This window comes from Pelecanus crispus, chromosome 3, assembly GCF_030463565.1.
Source record: "Pelecanus crispus isolate bPelCri1 chromosome 3, bPelCri1.pri, whole genome shotgun sequence".
Lineage (NCBI taxonomy): Eukaryota > Metazoa > Chordata > Aves > Pelecaniformes > Pelecanidae > Pelecanus > Pelecanus crispus.
In genome coordinates this window covers 59,738,558-59,757,264 of record NC_134645.1, presented here as the reverse complement: position 1 = coordinate 59,757,264, position 18,707 = coordinate 59,738,558, and the positions used below count along the sequence as shown (strand labels likewise).

The 18,707-nt window shown below is 40.0% G+C and overlaps 1 protein-coding gene across 2 annotated transcripts in view; it reads right to left on the bottom strand.

Annotated features, from left to right (window-relative positions):
* MTHFD1L (methylenetetrahydrofolate dehydrogenase (NADP+ dependent) 1 like) overlaps positions 1–18,707 on the bottom strand; it is a 161,423-nt gene that overhangs the window by 47,906 nt on the left and 94,810 nt on the right. For both annotated transcript variants that reach the window (XM_075706905.1, XM_075706906.1), the window contains 5 exons: positions 17,683–17,822; positions 15,957–15,998; positions 14,842–14,942; positions 14,255–14,432; positions 1,238–1,345 (listed from right to left, as the gene is read on the bottom strand). In XM_075706905.1, coding sequence (XP_075563020.1) covers positions 1,238–1,345; positions 14,255–14,432; positions 14,842–14,942; positions 15,957–15,998; positions 17,683–17,822 — 569 coding nt within the window. The remainder of the gene's footprint in view (positions 1–1,237; positions 1,346–14,254; positions 14,433–14,841; positions 14,943–15,956; positions 15,999–17,682; positions 17,823–18,707) is intronic.

Sequence of the window (18,707 nt, the reverse complement as noted above, 5' to 3'; positions counted from 1 at the left end):
CAGCTCCCCACACACTATTTGTCTCCCAGGTTATTGATTAACTTTGAGTCAGGCACCTTCCACTCTTCTGTTCAATTCCTTGACAAACAGGGATGCTATTCACAAGGCCAGGAGGAGAGCTGGCACTGCAGGGAATTGCCTCTGCAGCCCAGTGCTGACGACAATCCTTTAATGGCATTGTGAAAATATTTCCTAATACTACTAAAGTTTAGACTAAAAAACGGATTAGAGAATCACAGCAGGGAAAGATAAAGACATGGATTATTTTGCTTCAAGTACACTAAGTAAGCTTCTTTTCCATCTAGAAAATCAAATTAATTCTCAGGAGATTTGCATTATAGAGAAGATGGCTATATTTCTGCCTGTCTGACCAGGCTGCTGAAGTATACTCAGGAATTTTTCCATGACACATCATCCATAGTTTCTATTTTCTGACAGAAAGGGTCCAGCCATGTTTATGTGCAGAAGCCATTCTATTACGTAAAATACATTCACCTCTCTACATGGTTTCAAAACTGTTTTCAAAATGTAACAAAGCCCACACCCACATGCTTGAGGAATGGTGATCTATTTTGCCTTCTAGCATTTATAACCCCTTGAAAATGACATGAACAGAAGGAAAACAAAAGATTGACCAGCTGGGTTAGCTCACTTGGTTAGAACATGGTGCTAATAATGCCAAGTTCACAGGTTCAATCCCTGCTTACTGCAGGGGGGTTGGGCTCGATGATCTCTCAAGGTCCCTTCCAACCCAAAGCATTCTATGATTCTATGATTTTACAAGTGTTGGGAGCTTTGTTATTGAAGTATATAGCTGCGCACAGGACTTTTTGTGTTTGCAAACTAATTTTTTGCAGGTACAAATGAACACTCATATGCTAAAATCAGGCACATCACTAGCTACTACTTTTGCAGATGTGCAGTTGTCACATTTAAGGCAGTAATCAAAATTACCATTCTGCATAGCAAGTACAGAGTTTCATCAACAATCTCAGAATGATTCCAAACACCATACATATCTTATGGGAGATATCTTTCAAGGTTAAAACCATTCTGCTCTATCTAATCTAATCTAAACCAACCCATACTGACCCCCACAGTTTAGCATCATGGGTAAGCTCACACCCTTTAGCAAAGCTTGACTAAACACTCCAGTCTGAGAACCTTTTACACCCCGAGGTTCCCTAAGACTCTCATCCAGCAGGTACCTGACTGCGTAATTCACTGGTGTTCTTACCTGCCAGGTGTAACAATCAACTTGTGACTGTGCAACAGGAGACAACTCTATATCCTGAGCTCCATACACCTTCTGAGCAACAATCCGTATTTTTTCGACAATAGGAAGCTGCAAAGACAAGGAAACAATACAAGGATGAATGTTATCCAAGAGAAACTAGCATCTTGTTGGCCGAGTGAGAAGTCTCACTCTCTCATTTAGGTTCATCCTTGTTAAAAAGGCTTGCTAAAGCATTAAACCAAGTAAAGGGCACTGGTGATGGATATGATATTCAGCTACAGGTATATGAATTACAACCATGATTTCAGCTACTCCATCATTTAGGAGCTGCACAATTTATGCATTACAAAGTTGACAGCATGAGCTTACACTCTTGCCTGAAGTGGGAGAAGAAAATTACTGCCATGTAGTTTTAAGAATCAAGAGCTAACACACACTGCAGATACAAGGAAGCAAGCTCCAGTGGATTAACAGGGATCATTAGGCAAATAAATTTCCTTTCACAATAAAGATAACCTATACAATGAGTGGACAAGGCAAGGTAGCAGGCAGCCAGGGAAGGTTCCATTGAGAAACAAGGAATTGTAGCAGAAAATTCCTGACCCATCGCTGCTCCTTTGATTGTAATTTTTTTTTCTTTTTTTAATTCTCACCTCCTGTCCTTCCTAACATATGTATTTTGAATTGTAGCATTGATATTGTAAAGCACTTTGGACACTTAAAAAGAATATGAAAGCATTCTAGAATACACTTCGAAATCACAAGTCACTAAGTTCAACCTCAGTCTCCATGAGTAACCATATCGCGCTATTCAGCTCAGACTGAACGTGTGTTCTGCCTTTATGGCTTCTTTTTGAAGGCAGATACAGACTCTCCCATCCAGGCTGTTAAAATCAATTCACAGATTTTCAGCAGACAGTTTTTTTGTGGTCAGACCAGGCATTTCCTTTTTGTGCCATCATTTCTGTTTATTTAGAGTAAACAACTCTTTCCTCTTACTCTCTCCTTTTGTTTTGAATGACCTTGGAGAAAGCAATTATGACCCCTATAGCCTACTTTAAACAAGCCAACCTCTTTGACTTCTTTCAATAGGAACAGGATGATGGACGAAGGATCATACCACCAGTTCAACTACTTCAGTGCTGACCACAGATGGCCAGAGACATGTGCAATACTCCAGGGAATACCCCACCAGTAATTTGTACTCTAGCATATTTAATTAATAACACATGTGGAAGAAGTGCTGAACAAAATCTAAAGAGATACCACTTGGGGAAGAAGACTTGGTAATCTCAAGCAATATGAAAAGCACCAGAACACAAAATAGAAGTCTTTCATTTTATTCCAACAAAGGCAAGAGATTGGTTTGTGAATAACAAGTTCTATCTGGTGCATTTATAGGAACTTTCACAGTTAATCACATTTTTGCAATGCCTGTCTAGAAGTAATGGTTTTGCTGCAAAGATACATCAGTTGAAGGGTTTGGGTCAGACTGACCTTTCTTGTATTTATGATTGAATTTTAGAAAAATTAAAGTTTAAAGTAGTCTGCCTTTACATTAATAAAGAACTCCAGTTACAAAGACATCACAGGAAAAGAAGCTTGCCAGACTTTCAAATAGCTTAAATGTAAGGCAGTTAAAAGCTACAAAGGCTCAAATAAAATCCTTCCCTCAGATACAAAATTTCAAAGTGAGGTTTAAAGATGTTCCACAAGACACCTTCTGAACATGCTGACTATATGATTATTGCACCTTAATTGGGTGGAATGATATCATATTCCTGAATTCAGGCTTTTTACAGGAATCCAAGCAGTTAAAAAGAATCTAATGAGGATTGGAGATAACACATTGCAAATATCCTGGATATAATTCCTGGCAGCATTAAGCTGAAAAGAATACTTCAGTGACATAGATAGCCATCATGAGATGAAACTTCTTCCAGGTTGATTATTAAGTACATTCATACCCACGGCAGTTTTGAACACAATGGAAGAAACGCAAAATGTCGGTTAACTTGCCTTTTGGGTGCTGTTTGCTTGCAGTCAAGGACTAACAGCAAAAGCAAAAGGAATTCCACTCCCCGTTGTCAGTAGGCCAACATCAAAACTAACAGCTTTCTACTTGAACCTCAGTAAATTCATTGAGATGGAGATGTTCATTTAGATCCAGCTTGCATTTGTGTAAAAATATTTCAAACTAATTTGACAGCAGCACAATTACTACGCCCTCAGCCCCCTTCCAGCAACATAGCTGTAGTTTCCAAACGAAACCTGGCAGGGCTCTGGCTAACGTCAGAGCAGACTGCTTTAATGACAGTGGTGGCATTCTGCTCCTCCTGGGATGTGCTCAATATCTTTCATGATTGAGTCTGAGCTGGACAATCAAACTGGATCCCTACAGATTTATGTTCAGGTTTTTTTAACCAGAATTTCAGATACTTTTCAGGCCAGTACCCACACCTCAAATTTTGCAAATTTAACCTCAGAAGAATCACTGGTGGGGAAGCAGTTGCGGGAGTGTGAATGGCAAAGAAAAGTGGTTTTCTGAGACCGTCACTTGTTTTTGCAAGGCATGCACATGGAAACGGGTGAGGCAATGTGCATGCTCTCAGAGGAGAGTTTGAGCCTATTTAACCTCACAACACAGGCAGATGAGTCCTGGCTGAGCCCAACTCAGACAGAAACCAGCAGGGAGGCACAGATGCTCTATACACATTAACAGAGCCCACACATGTGCACACTCTCAGCCAGGCTTCCTTCCTGAAGCTTCAGGAGTAGGGAAAGGAGTACACTACACCGTGCTAAGGATCCACCTGTTTCCCAGTTATTTCGTGGGATTTTTATCTATTTAGGATCACAGTGTAACAGCATTTCAAGCTAAAAAGTTCCCGTGTTTCAGTTATAAAGTAATACTGCTAGGAAACTCCATTTTAATTTAGCTTAAAGAAGTATTTTCCAAAGAAAAGCCACCTAGTACTTTACATGAGAAATAAAAATTCATTGTGCTTGAAACTAACATAATGGTGTTTATCAGAAAAGAAGCTCTAGTAATTCAAGAGACTTTTTATATATATGCCATAGCAGAAGCCTGGATGTTTACAAGACACTTGTAGGAACAATTCTTACTTTTTCTTATCTGGTCTTTAAGGGCAAGTTTAGCTTTAGGTTTTCAACAAAACTGTTGATTATTCAGCACTTCACTATGGAAACACTCTCACTGATGGGTACAGGTATCCACCATATGTAATAACGCTTCACAGTGCTAATTCATATGGAAAAGTGCTTAGCTGAATTCAAATGGGCTGAAAAATAGAGGCATAGTGCACAAGTAACTAAATCATTAAGGGATTTTAAGCTGGATTTTTGCTCCAGCTGATACCAGACTCTCATAAAAAAAAAATCATGTGAGCTACCTATTTGTACCTTAAACATCTTGGTCAAATATCTGCCAGCAGAAACCACATGTCTCAGACACTTAGAAAAAATAACCACTTTCACATGTCTCACTTTTTGTCTGAGAATTTTCTACAATGGCCTAGGATATTCCTGAACCAGTTGTTCATTCCCACTCACAAACTACAATGCAGCACCCTCAGCTATGCTGATGCAACTATTAGTAGGCCATCAGTAAAATAGTCTTAATCAAAGGAGAATTAGAAGTCTTATCTGGACAGTGAGTGTCAATGCACCTGTATTAAGAGCAACTTGGTTCCACAGCACCTCTGCTATCTGGATGTGTATGATGAGAAAGATATTTATAAAATGTGCAGGGCACCAAAAGCCTGAAAGATTTAGGATCAGCAATAAAAGTTGTTCCTCTTCTTATTTCCCTTATGTAAGGTTGGTTGTTGTTGTATGTTACACAACTAAGTACATTTAGATGGAGAACAGGTGACAGACACAATAGACAGTATGGTTTTGGACAAAACCTGACTTTTATAGATATGCAACTACGTATTAGTACTAATGTTGAAGGAATTATGGCAGCTTCACAGAATTAATTCCGAATTCAGTTTTAGCTTCTTGAGAAAATGATAGCATGAAATACTCAATGTAAACTTATACCAAACATGAGAAGGTGCTACAGGGCCACACAGTATGAATATCTGCTGACAGTTAAGTAGCTTTGGTGTTTCTCTCAAAACCAACTGATCTCCCCAGCCCCTCCAGATGCAATGTGCATTTCTGAAATCTCACACATTCAGAGCTACCAAAGCCATATGCTTCTTCTGAGGCAAGCACAAACACACGTGCTTGTTGAGGCTGCCAAGCACCCACGCCATAAACAGGATTATCTCCTTGGCTAAAGCATAACAAGTGGTACAGCAAAAGTGCACAAACTGCTTTCACAAAACCAGTATCTGTGTAGCTGTACATTCCATTACTTGATAGAGAAAGATTAAACCAAGAAATTGGCACTGATAAAGAGGACACCCTGTCATTCCCAAGACTGAATTGGTTATCCAAGATGATATCACTCCAGTGTTGTCACCCAGCCATATTGCTACTTCCAGGCCGTCCCCCTTGTAAGACGTGATGTTAGTGAAAATTGGTGCTGTCTATTACACAATCTTCTTTCTTCCAATGCTAACAGCAAAGTTTTTGCCAAAACATAATTTAATAGTGTTTCATTTCTGCTAGCCTTACCTCACATCTCACTCTTCATCTCTTCCTTCAGCTATAACAGTGGACTGCACATTGTAATTTTTCCACATGGGGCTTGGTGAGGATTTCCACGGACAGCAGACCAGCTTCAACAGACCCCCCTTCATCCTCCCTTCCTCTGCTGCTCACACTCACCCATGTGCCAGTGCAACCGAGAGGGCAGCACCACTGTTTGTGCAGCTGCACATACCAGAGAAAGTGATCCAGGCTAAAACATAACCCAGGGGAAAAAAAAAGCTATTTTAACCTAGATCAGTTCACACATCCAGCTTACCATAAAGGCAAAGCCAGTATAAAGCAGCAAGACAGAGATTGCTTAAGTGCCGTCTCTACAGAAAGAATTGCTCTAACTGTGCAAATCTGATCACTGAAATGTACCAGCAGAAACTGCGAGTTGGGGCAGGGATACGCGGCTTGGGCTGGGATTCCTGAAATTAGTCTTGTTGCCAAAAGTCAGTATCATAACAAAACATGCAGATTACCAGGGACCTGGCTTGGGACTGTGCTGAGGATTCCCATCTTTTGCATCCTAATCTGGACACCTGACTTTAAGCTCTTTGGCCACTGCAGAAAGGAGATCACCTTTTTAACCTCCCATAGCCAATCCCTGAGACTGCTGAAAACAACCCTGTTCCTTTCCTTCTTCCTTTCTTCTGCTTTTAAACATTCCCCCCGACTTCCTCACCAAAACAGAGCCCAACAGAAAATGTCTCTGAAAAGCCAGAGTCAACAGCAGTAAGTCCATAGTCATACTTCATCCCACTAGGTTGCAGCTAAGCCACACTGCTATGAGAAGCACTGGTGTTATCTAGCTTAAATAGAATACCTTAAGTGAATACCTGTCAGTGCAGCACTGTCTGAAAGGATCTCTTCACAGTTACACAGCACAAATATTTAAAACTGATTTATTCTCTGAGAAAACTTAAGTTTCTGCTGAAAAACACGCATTTAACCAGAGAATATACAAAAGCACTACTCACTTGTAACTCACACATTTAATACTTCAAGTTCTTTGAACATTCACTTTAGTCTCACTGCCTATTTTTAATTATGAGATCACCAGTTTGATTATGAGGTCACTAACCTCTGGATTTATTGTTGCTAAGCTGCTTGTGTTTTAACAGAAATTCTTAAAATAGTTTAAAATTCAAAGCAGTGGCACTTTTTTTTTTAAAAAAAATTAACTTATGCATTCACTGAAAGCAATAATAAAGAATCACTGGTTGGCTAAGTGAAACAGTACGGAGACATCACTCATACCTCTTCTTGGGAAGACTGCCAAATGAAAACATATGATGGGAGTATGGCTGAAGGTGCTGTGTGGGGTGACAGAGTGCAGTGCTAAAACAATAGCTGACTCTGCACATTCGAACTCCTACTTCTAGCTTTTTCCCTGGATAAAATAAAAACACATTTATTAAAGTATCTGTATATTCTGGTTCCAGAAGATCTGGGGCTGACAAAAGGATTCCCAAGTCTTCAGCACTCCTCTTCCTTTGTTGGCACAGGACAAGAATTTGTTTTTTCATTTGTAGAAAAGCATATTCAGTCAAGTTAAACAGTTTGTGAATCAACACCTAAGCCTGTGGCCTTAGAGATTTATTTTCCATTTCCCCAACTTTGAAACCCCAGCTGTGCCTAAGAAAATTGCTTCACCCAAATAATAGGAAAATAATGAAAACAAACATAAAAGTGCAGTGCCATCAAGAGCCTACATCCACAAAAAAAGAGATGGAGTAGAAGGAAGATAGCTTCTAACCCTAGAACACCCAATTCAGTGAAAAGAAGTGTCCAGACTCCACCAAAATCTCTTTGAGTGGGAGAAGAGGCTGGTACAGCTCTGTGGAATTCCTCTTTAATGTGGCTTCACTGCTAGATGGCTTACTAGCAGCAGGGTCGGGGGGAAATAGTTTAAAGACTAGCGTACCCTGGAGGGCAGCATAGCCTGCATTTCAAGATGAGAAATGATCTCCATCATTTATTAGGAAAAGTTTCAGGAAGGAGCATATATAATTTTATTTATTCCTACTCCAGTAGTGCTTAAGGACCTTCTATTGGATCCATACATGACTGAACTCTATGCTGTATAAAGAACAACACAGAAGTTGTTTGCCTCCTAGGCAAAAGAACAGAGGTATGTTGGGCTGATGTGACAGCAGACACATGATGGATGGTTTTCATGGCTTAGTGGCTTTGTGGTATTAGTGGAGGAAATGGAAAATATCCCTAACACACACGCACCCTCCCATTCAATCACACTGGGATTGAAAAGATGACCAATTTACATATGAAGAGAAACACTCTGCCTTAGGTCATTCCCCTGGAGGTCAGTGTCCTCAAACCCAGGCCCTTCTTGACTCTGCCTTCCTCTTTGAGCCACTCCCCTTCTCCTAGTACATGCACCAAGGAGCCTTCTCCTCCACTGACCAGTCTCTTCCCTCCTTCATTATTCACAGCTCATTCTTGTTACTGGTGACCATGGCCAGCGATGGAAGAGAAGATAACACACAGAGAACCACTGCTGGCAGGGTTTTCTCTGTTTTGATGCTGCCCTTAGACCCCTCTGAGTAACCCCATTGTCTCCAACAGCTGAAGCTAAGACTGGAAGAAATGAGCCAAGTGGCAGCCCACATCATACTGGCATAGCACAACAGAGGCAGGGGCAGCCAAAACTGTGGGGCCAGATGCTCCAGATTTGCCCAAGTTATTACTACGGTCCCAGCAGGGGAAGAAAAATACCAGTGCTGCAGCTGCTAACTGCTTGACGGCCTCCCTGAGAAGTGCTGCTACTCAACCTCATTCCCAGCGGATGGCCCCAAGCTGAGAAAGCACTCTTTTGTTCTGCAGGCTGGCCAGGCAATTCACTGCACTCATCCAGAATATTTGTGCAATCAACTTCCACAGTACAACCTGGAAATATTTTCATTTGTCATGATATTACCTAAGGCAGAGCGCTGGCAAAAATAGGCATCATCTGACAAACTTGGAAGACTGGAACAACCCCTTCTCCTCCCTCTCTTTTGTGACCTTTACACTCTTCAATTTAGTTTTCCAATGCAGCATAAATCAGGTGATTTGAGGGTCTTCAATCATATCTGTCAGGTAACCATGTCAGTCTTTTAAGGGGACAATGCTAACTCGCTGACTGGCCAGACGTGCTGATCCTGCTTCACACCATATGCCTTGTCCTTCTCCTCTCTTCTATGTCCTGAAGTGTTAGCCCACTGTACCCCAGCTGCCTTACAGGAAGGGGCAATGCACCTCTTAAAAACCTAATGCCTGCCTTCATTCAGACCTATGTTTCCTCCCCCAGCTTGAGGAAGGCTGCTGTAAGTCAAGGGAGAGTTCACCACAGGAGAAGAGAGGAGACCAGGACAGCGAAAGAAGGCAGGTTACTCACCAGGCACGCATTAGTGGGGAATATAACTTCCCCCCCTGCCAAGAACAGGCACTGCAGGCAGAGAATTTTGGGAATGGGATGCGTATGTTTCCATCCTCTCCTATACTCCCCCTAGTTATCTAAACTTACTTTTAATGGGTCAGTCAACTTTATTTTGAGTAATAGCTTTCTGCTGCAACTTAAAGACCCATACTTCAAGAAAAGTGAACCCAGAAAGGAAGTCAACAGTGATAAGAGAGTTGATATTTTGATATTTTCCATATGTAGCAAGAATATGTATTAAAAAAAAAAAAGCACAGATTATTTCATAGAGAGTTCAGAAGGCCTTTAAAACAAACCCATCCTCCAAACACTAAAGAGAAATACTCAGCAAGAAACCAATTTGACAGTAAAATAAGAGAGGTTAGTGTGCAGTGGGGACAAAAATCCATATTAAAACCACACACTATTATATTTATTACGACTACTGCCAATAATCTTCTAAACTATGTTATAAACTCTGGAGCCTATCATATAAAAACTCATCCTTGCTCCTGACCCCCCCTGCCCTGTGTAATTCCTAATAGTGTAAGCGCTTTGTGGTACACTGTATCTGTTTATGTCTTTTTCTTACACTTTTAAAGTGACAACAGTGCTGGGGTTATTTGTCAGAGGTCACTTCTTGTATTTGATCCATGAAATGACACTTGCACACATATGCACTCCCAAAATCATATACGCAGCTATTCTTCCCACTGCCCTCAAAATATGCTTGAAGCTTATTCTGTTCTCATTTCAACTCTTAAAAAATATTCATTCACCTAATACCAGATATCAAACAAACCCTTGCTAGAATCAAGAAGTAAAAAAAAAAAAGTACAAGCATCAACTATTAGGATAAAACCAAAAGCTTGCCTACTTAGAGAAATAAATAAAGAGAACCTGAAAAGCAATCTAAAAGTGGGACTACAGAACACTATGACATGTAGAGACACCTGAGGAAGTTTACACAGAATGAATGAGATGCTTCAAGGAATATAACCACATTAGCACAGTCTTCTAACTAGACTAGCTTGCTACGATACTCAACAGGACATCTTAGCTGAGCCTGAGTCCTGAACTGACAGAATTGTGTTGTGTCCACTGTCTAAAATCGCTCATTCAGCATATGTGTGGGTACTGCTGGACAAGATGGTATAAATATATAAACATACCTCAAGATTCAGAAAAAAGATCTCTGATCCTCAATTTTTTACCAGTATTTGACAGACCTAGAAAAGACTTTCTTGTTCTTCTTGCATTATACACATTTGTAAACACCTTTCAAGGAAGTCTTTGTTTCCAGGAATACATTTGGAAATTACATAAAGTACTGCAGAGATGCATGCCATTTGAAAAAAAAACCCGAAGAGAGTCCAGTTGACCTGGACTACTCTGTAATTAGATGCCTGACTGTATACTAATAATACAGTTTGCTGCAAACTTTGGTCTAACTAGTAAAAAAGGATCTAAGACAGTTTTACATATAGGGGCTTTGGGTTTTGTTTTTAAATCCCCAGGGTAATGCTTTCTAACAAAACATCAGAATGTTGAATGAATCTATTACAGCTACAGTGGTCTGTGCTGTTGGAAGTTGTTCTAATTATAGCCAGTTTTGGAAGGAAATTCTGACAAAGTTTTACAGACTGAGGAAAACAAGCTGCACAGACATCAAAGGACTAAATGGAGACATGGAGTAAAGTGAAGAGTAGAGTAACATCATAAAGACAGAGATATGAATGAAGTGGTAGTGGTTTTATGCAGAATATTCCCCCCCTTTGTTGCACCAAAGGCAAAAGAAAAGAAGAAAAAAAAGAACAGACCTACCACAGCAAGCCCCATCAAACTTGACCCAACCAGGACTTCAAAGTATTCAAGTAACTGGACAAGTCTGGCAGTCACTGGAAAGATGAAGGATGGAACTACGTCCTTTCACTTGTGCCTGTAGGCACAATGACAGAGGGAAATCGTCTGTCTAAATCCCATCTTACTACCTCTTCTCTTAATTTTCTGTCATAGCTACCCTTGGAACAGCAGAACTCAGTCCTCAAAACTGCTACATCAAAAAATCCTATTACAACCTTAATTAGTATCTAGGTAGGCTCATTTGGAAGAGGTGGCTTTTCTTCATGTCCCTATAAGCCCAATGACCAAATGACCTACCATACCATAAAAGTGACAGCACTGCTGTTTCACTCTCCTACTTCCCACTGTGTCAGTCCCCATCCTTTTCACAGTAAGAATGAAACAGAAGCCTGAACTTCACACTTTACTATTTTTGTTGGCCTGAATTTACTTTTTTATGGTATTTGAAAATCTTTATATGTTTTTATAAAATCCCTTCAACATATTTTTGAAGCTTATAATACTTGTGTTAAGTTACGGGATATTAAGTTGATGTAAAGATGTGATTCATTCCCTTTGTGCTTAAGATCATGCTGCTTATACGACACAGCACGAAACGATGTGTCTGGGAAAGATATTAAAGTAGAAATCAATCTCATTTTCTTCTTTCATAGAGGCAGAGTCCACCCCACCAATCTTTTCTACTCATTCATACCACAACATTGTAAGCTACATAGAATATAGTAACATCAGCACTTAAATATGGGACTTGTCAAACACTAATGTCCCATCTCTGTAACACAAATGTCCTATGGGGAAAACTATTACATGTATTTCTGAAAGAATATTTTTTTTCCATTTTATTATGCAAAACCCATAAAATTATATGCTCAGTTTCCAGAGTATCTTATTAGAGACAAACTCAGAAAGGCAGATACATTGTCCATTGTTTGGCTGTAAAAATGTTCCATGGGCAAAATGCCCCGAATAGATGCCGCAGCACTTATATTCCCAAGGTATTTCCATCTATTCTGTGAAGGCAGTGGTTAATACTAATAGCACTTGGCTGGATTACTGACATTTGGGAAAATAGCGGAGGAGGTGGAAAGAAGAAATAAAATGGGTGCAACAGATATGAGGTACATATCAGGGAGGAGAGAAAGTAAAAGAAAACAGTAGGGCATGTCTACCTTAGGTTGAACTTTTTTCTGGCGAGAAGAATCAAAACAGGAACTTTCAGCCATTTAAAAGAATGAAGCTGATGTTCTGCTGTTAAAAAATAGCATTCAAACATTTTCTAAAGAAACTTAAGTAGCACTGGGGCAGAAGATCTGAAATTTGACAAGTGTTTCCTTGGTGCCAGAGAAGAATTTTGCTGCCCAAATCTTAACCCACCCACATTTGGATAGTCAGGAAGGTCCTGAGAAATCATTTGTATAACCTTCTCAGCAATACATCCCTCCAAATGTTCTGCCTGTATGGTGGTAATTCTAGCACAGTGCTTTCATGGGCCCAAGCAGCCCTTCCTTGCAAGCTGCTCCTCTTGACAGCTCAGGATGCTGTGGTGTTACCTTGCAGATGACTGCAAAAACAAAGACTCCAAGACATGAAAAAAGAGTCACCATCTCCAGCAGACAAAGGATTGAAAGTTGGACCACACTATCCTTTGTTAGGTTATCTCACTAATGGCTAAGCAAATTAAACACAAAGACCAAGTAAGGATCAGAGGAAGAATGACAGGTGGAGGAACCCTGGTAATGTAATCAGTGGAAAAACCTAACCAGTGAAAATTAGAGCATACTGAATTGGCTGTTTCCTAAGACCATTCAAGGGGAAAGATAAAACCATTGTCCTTGGTGTGAAATCCACCAAGGTGACTCAATGGGGAAACTCTTTAATCAGCAAACTTTGCATACAAAAGGGGGTGATTGCCTACAGCAGCACAGGACTCGTTATGGGATGTAGGAAGAAGAGCATTTTGGGACAGTGTAAAACTTAGGATGGGATTTTTGAAGGGGATTGTAATGTGCAAAGATTGTTAGGGCATGTTTAGTGGAAGAACTAAAGATGGGGAAAGGGGGTTACCAAGGTGGACTGAAGAGGAACAAGTGTGGAACATGGAGGGAAAAGGGGAAGAAGGGGCCAGCTGACTGTAAAGGTGTCTGGTCAGTAGCTTGTCTGACTGAGCTCTATGCTTGAGCACCACAGTCTGTCCTCTACTCTCATTAAATCTGATTTCTGACTACCTTCTGTGTGGGCGTGCTCTCTGTTCTAGATGTGTATGTATTAACATTAGAGAGCAGGAAGAGAGGTCCGAGTGCCAGCAGCTGGAGTGAGCTGTGAACCTCAGGGGCTCATGGACCCTGGTACCAACAACTGGAGCAGGGCAGGGACACTGGGGGCTGCTCCTGGATAGACTGGGGATCTAAGGCCAACAGCAGCAGTGACCCATATATCGTGTGTGCCATATTACACTAGCAGACTCCAACCCTGATCAGCAGGAGAGAAGGAACAGGACTGGGCTGCCTGTGCTCTTCATGTTCGTCTGAGGGCTGTGGCTGTGTAAGTGGGTGCTGGGAAAGGCAGTGCTTTCTCTCTGCATTGACCTGTCTGGCTGGGCAGATGTGTAGCATGAGTGTGCATGTGCTACCTCTAACATCCTTCTCCTACAGAGAGTGAATACTTCAGGGAGCCGCAACTTGGAGCGATACCCATGACTGTAAGACAGTAACTATATTTCACTTTAGCTGATTGTCAGGACAAATATCATGACTGTGAGATCTTTGTGGAGAAGTCTCCCACCATAATTTCCCACCTGAATGTTCCACCTACAGACGTACTTTTATGTTAAACAAGAAAGTGTCAGAAACGTCATTCAATGTACTAAATAATGAGCAGTACCAGCAAGTACCCTGCTCCTCTGATTAGACAAGCCACAGATTGTTTGTTCTCTCCAGCTTTTGTGATTTTAAGCCAAGTCAAGCCCCTTTCCAAGTATGTTGGATAGCTTTGTTGCAATGTTGTTCTTGTTTTAAATCCAACACTGATGCAGCATGCATTCATTTAAAAAAAAAAAAAAAAAATCTTACCTCCAAGCTGTAGAGATATTTGAAACTGTTTTTCTGATTGGCTGCCTTTTCCACAGCTTGAGCTAATTTTACTGCTCCTCTACCACCAGCTGACCAGTGATTGCAGGGTACAGCATCAAATGCTCCAGATTGCTTTGCAATCTTACACACCAGATCAACCTCGGCAGGAGAGTCAGTTCTGCCAACCAAACAGTTCCGTCTCATTATTTTGTTTAATTAATTCTCTTGTATAACCTTATCTACTTAGCCTTATTCTACCATCAGCAGTTGTAAAGCAAGTCAATATAGAAATTGTGCCATATACATAATGCATTTATATACAGCATATGTATTTACATGTTTCAAGAACACTTTCTGTAATTGTTATAGCTAATTAACATGGAAGATTAATATTTCCATAACAGTATATGCTTTTTGGTGGTTTTAAAACCTTAAGAACAAGCTAAGGATTTAAATTCACGATGAAAAAAGGAAGTTCTTTAATAGCTTCTTTTCTTCATGCCAAAACAGATTAATTTAAAAACCAAGAGAACTGTGAAATGTGAACTGTAGATTTACTCCCAAGAGTAATGACAGAATAGACTTACTTGAAGACATTTAGAGCAACCACAACAGGAACTCCAAAGAGCTGAGTAATTTGAATCTGTTTCTGCAGATTACAGCAGCCATCAGCTACCAGCTGGAGGTTCTGTGCAATTAAATAAAAATTAATGGAAATGGTAAGATACATCAAGTCTTCTCCAGCCAAAGAATTTTCCATAATGAAACTGAACATAAACAGTGCTGATCATGACAGCTGCAGGCAAGTAAAATGCTTCCAGACAAAAATATTTTGGCACTTATCTTATTAAGTGTCCAAAATTTGTACATGAATGTATTGCTCTTTTCTGGGACACAAGAAGACAGTGCAGATGATGACTGGTTGCCTGTCATGATTGTGAAAGGGCTGTTAGTCCCTTGTTTGCAAAGTTTATGAACAAACTACAGTGGTGGGGTGGTTTGACATACAGATGTGTTAGACGCATAGTCTAATCTATATATACATATATATCCCAGATAAAAGCACATTACTGGATTTCCTTATTTACTCTTTTACCTCACGCTTTGTAGGCCTTGCATTAATTGCAACAACACACATATCCTTAGCCTGATGAAACCAAAAGACCAGAATTTGTCTACAGCGAAGAGACAAAGAAAACAAACCAGTAGAATCCACTCTTGTTTGAAGAGTGACATCCAACATCAGACATGAAGCACAAACAGATTAAACCTGCTGTGTAATGAACAGATTAAGCTATCATTAATTTCAGGGAGTGTCTTTCACCCCGCACCACTCTGCTCTTGTACTGCCATAAATGCCTGTATGATGGACTGGAATGAAGAGCTGATCAGTCTGAAAACTTAGTGGTCCTGGAAAAACTACTGAAAAGAAGTTATTTTTCAAGTAGCTCAGTTCCTCAGTACAATCTACCATGCAGTCATACACATGAGAGGTAACACCAAAGTGGCTGGGGGAAGATGAGATGGCTTTACTTGTTGGCAATGCCTCTTAAAGGTGTTCACTGAATGTCAGCATTAGAGCATGCTGTTGTCAAACCTGAGGCTGCACCCTATCCAGCCAGAGGAATGATTCTCCATAGACCACATTATTTTGTCCCTTTAAACAAAACTTCTCCTAAAGTTTTATAATAATTCTTCTTACCTCTTCTGTGTATTCTTTCTTCAAGGGGGCACCAGCAGTTACCTGGAATAATAAACACTCAAAGTCATCACACATTGACACTTGTCATAATCCTAAATGGTCAGAAGTGCACTTTTGCTTACTTTCTATACTGCCAGTCAGCACATACACTGCACACAACATCACAGCTTGACTGCAGCTTCTGTTTTATTCCAAGTTACACCGGTACATGGAGAACAGCAACACTTCCTACTGTATTTGGGTAGCAAGACACAGGTAGAGACTCAGCAACTAGCTGTAAGAGATTTATTAGAGAGGAGGCATTCTACATGCTTAACAATGCACCAGCAGTGCAAAAACAATGGACAGCAACCTCCAACAGCTGGCTGACGGAATAACAGTAATATAGATGACTAGAAGAGGAACATCATCTTCGGGTGTCCTGTAATTACTGCCCGTGGCAAGGAACCGTAGGCAAGTAATTTATTTTGCTGGAAAGCACAAAGGTATACAAACAAAGAGTATCACCAGGATACTATATTGCATCTTCAAGGACTACATACATCAATCCCAGGCACTGGACTTAGTCACGTTTGTCTCAAGCACTGGTCTTGGTTCATTTTATAGTTAACCTCCCAGTAAAAGTATCTGGTACTCCGCATGCCTCTACGATGCATTATGTAAAAAATGAAAGCTTTATACTTCTAAAGACACAGATCAGACAGAAATAGAGACAGTTGTTAAGTTAAGACATATTTAAGTCCTATTTTTGCTAGACTGAATGACAACACACGTGACAATATACCTGCCTTGACACGCATGGAGAAATATCATTAGAAATAAAGAAAACTTGCATTAGAAGTGGACTAAAAAGGTAGAAAGTTATATAATTATGCCAACCTGAAAGACTGAAAAAGGACAGCTCAGCTTTAGCTCTAAGAAACGATGAGCTGTAAGGGAGACGATGCATTCCAAAATTTTGTGGCTGTGGAAACAGCTCTGGTATTTTCACCCAGTGAGACTGTTTCCCTGGCAGCATCACTCGCATGCTGCTGGGCAGATGAAAGTGTATCTAGGAGATAAGTGTTTGTCTGCTTGGCTAGCAGAGTCCGATCTGATTGTATGACTGAGGAATTCTTCTACAATCAGTAGTCTGTACAAGTCTCTTCGTGGTTTAAATAGCAAAAAATGCTACACTGGTGACTTCTGGTACACTGGGAAAACACTTGCACAATTTTATCAGTTACCTTAGCATCCCTGAGAGAATTAACCTGAGCAGATTAAAAGGACAGAAGGGTTTCCCATTATTGCAGTGAAAGAAATCTCAAAACCTTCACTAACAATGTTCCCTACTTCCGCTCACATACTGCAACCCGAACTCTTCTCATTCCTCCTCAGCTGCCAACTTTCCCAGACTGCAACTACTTCAGTGCACTTAAAAATACTATTTCAAAAGGCAGGGAAAAGAATATGTATACATATTATAGCTTTTTTTCCCATGCAAACAAACTTTCCTCCCTCAGCAAGATTTAGTACTTCTTCAGAGCTCTTTCATCCCTCTTCTTTCATTTGTGCCTTTCCATTCCTGCATTACCTTTGGAGGTAACATCTATATAATGAGGTAACTCAGGAAGGATATCTTAATACCGCCCCATAAGCTACCCCCAATATTTCTTAAATCAAGATATTTTACTTATTTCAAATATTAGCAAGAATTTTATTTTCCAAAAAAGGTACAAAAACTTACATTTGGCCCACCTCCATGCATCTTCAAAGCCCTCACCGTAGCAACAAGCACAACCACACTGGGAACCAAGCCAGAGGCTCTGCATTTGATGTTGAAGAATTTCTCCATCCCAATGTCAGCACCAAAGCCAGCTTCAGTTACTGTTAAACATTAAAAAAACAAAACAAAACCACACATAAAACATGCTTTTGGTTAAACACTGGGGGATATTTCTACTTTAGCATACAGTGCACTTAAACATACACCAGTACTCAGTTTTGAATGAACTTTCAAATAGAGGTCTATTTACATTACTGAGTCTGATTAAAAAACTATTCCCAACTCAGAAATAAATTCTCTTATTCTTGATATGTACAATATGTCATCAAAAGTAGTCACATGGGGAAAAAACCCCAAGCAATCCAAATTAGTTGGAATCAACGTCTTTTAAAAACATCTAGTCCTCTAAAATAGCTATTTCTGTGTAATAATATTTATTTCAAATGTTTAACATTCTTACAGATCTAAGACTTCCTTACATTATTCCTCCTCCCTTGATTTCACTGAAGATGTGCTTTCATCATAATGAATGGACCTAAATTCTCCTAGGTTTGCAGAACCTAGATCTAGATCACCTCTTGCCTTTGTGGAGCAGGTACTTAATTATAAACACAAACCAGCATTTACAGTCATGTCTCAGTATTGAAGATACTCTTAAACAGTGAATTCTCCAACGGGACTTTGCGCCAAAGAAGTCAGACATGAATTTAATGTGACTCAGGAAAAAAATCTGTGCAGAATGAGGATATGCCTGGCAAAGTATTTTTAGCAGAGCTACAAATAAAAGAGAAGATCATCTGTATGAAATGATGTCAGTCGCTTCAGAGCTAATTTGCTCTGATTTGTCAAATATAAATTATTTCAATTGCTCTTAAAATCCAAACAATTTATTTTTATTAGACAAACACAAGCACACAGCAATTAAAAAATTCAAGGGATTAAACCTCCTGTTGGTTGAAAATTTGCTGATGTAACTATTTCCCACC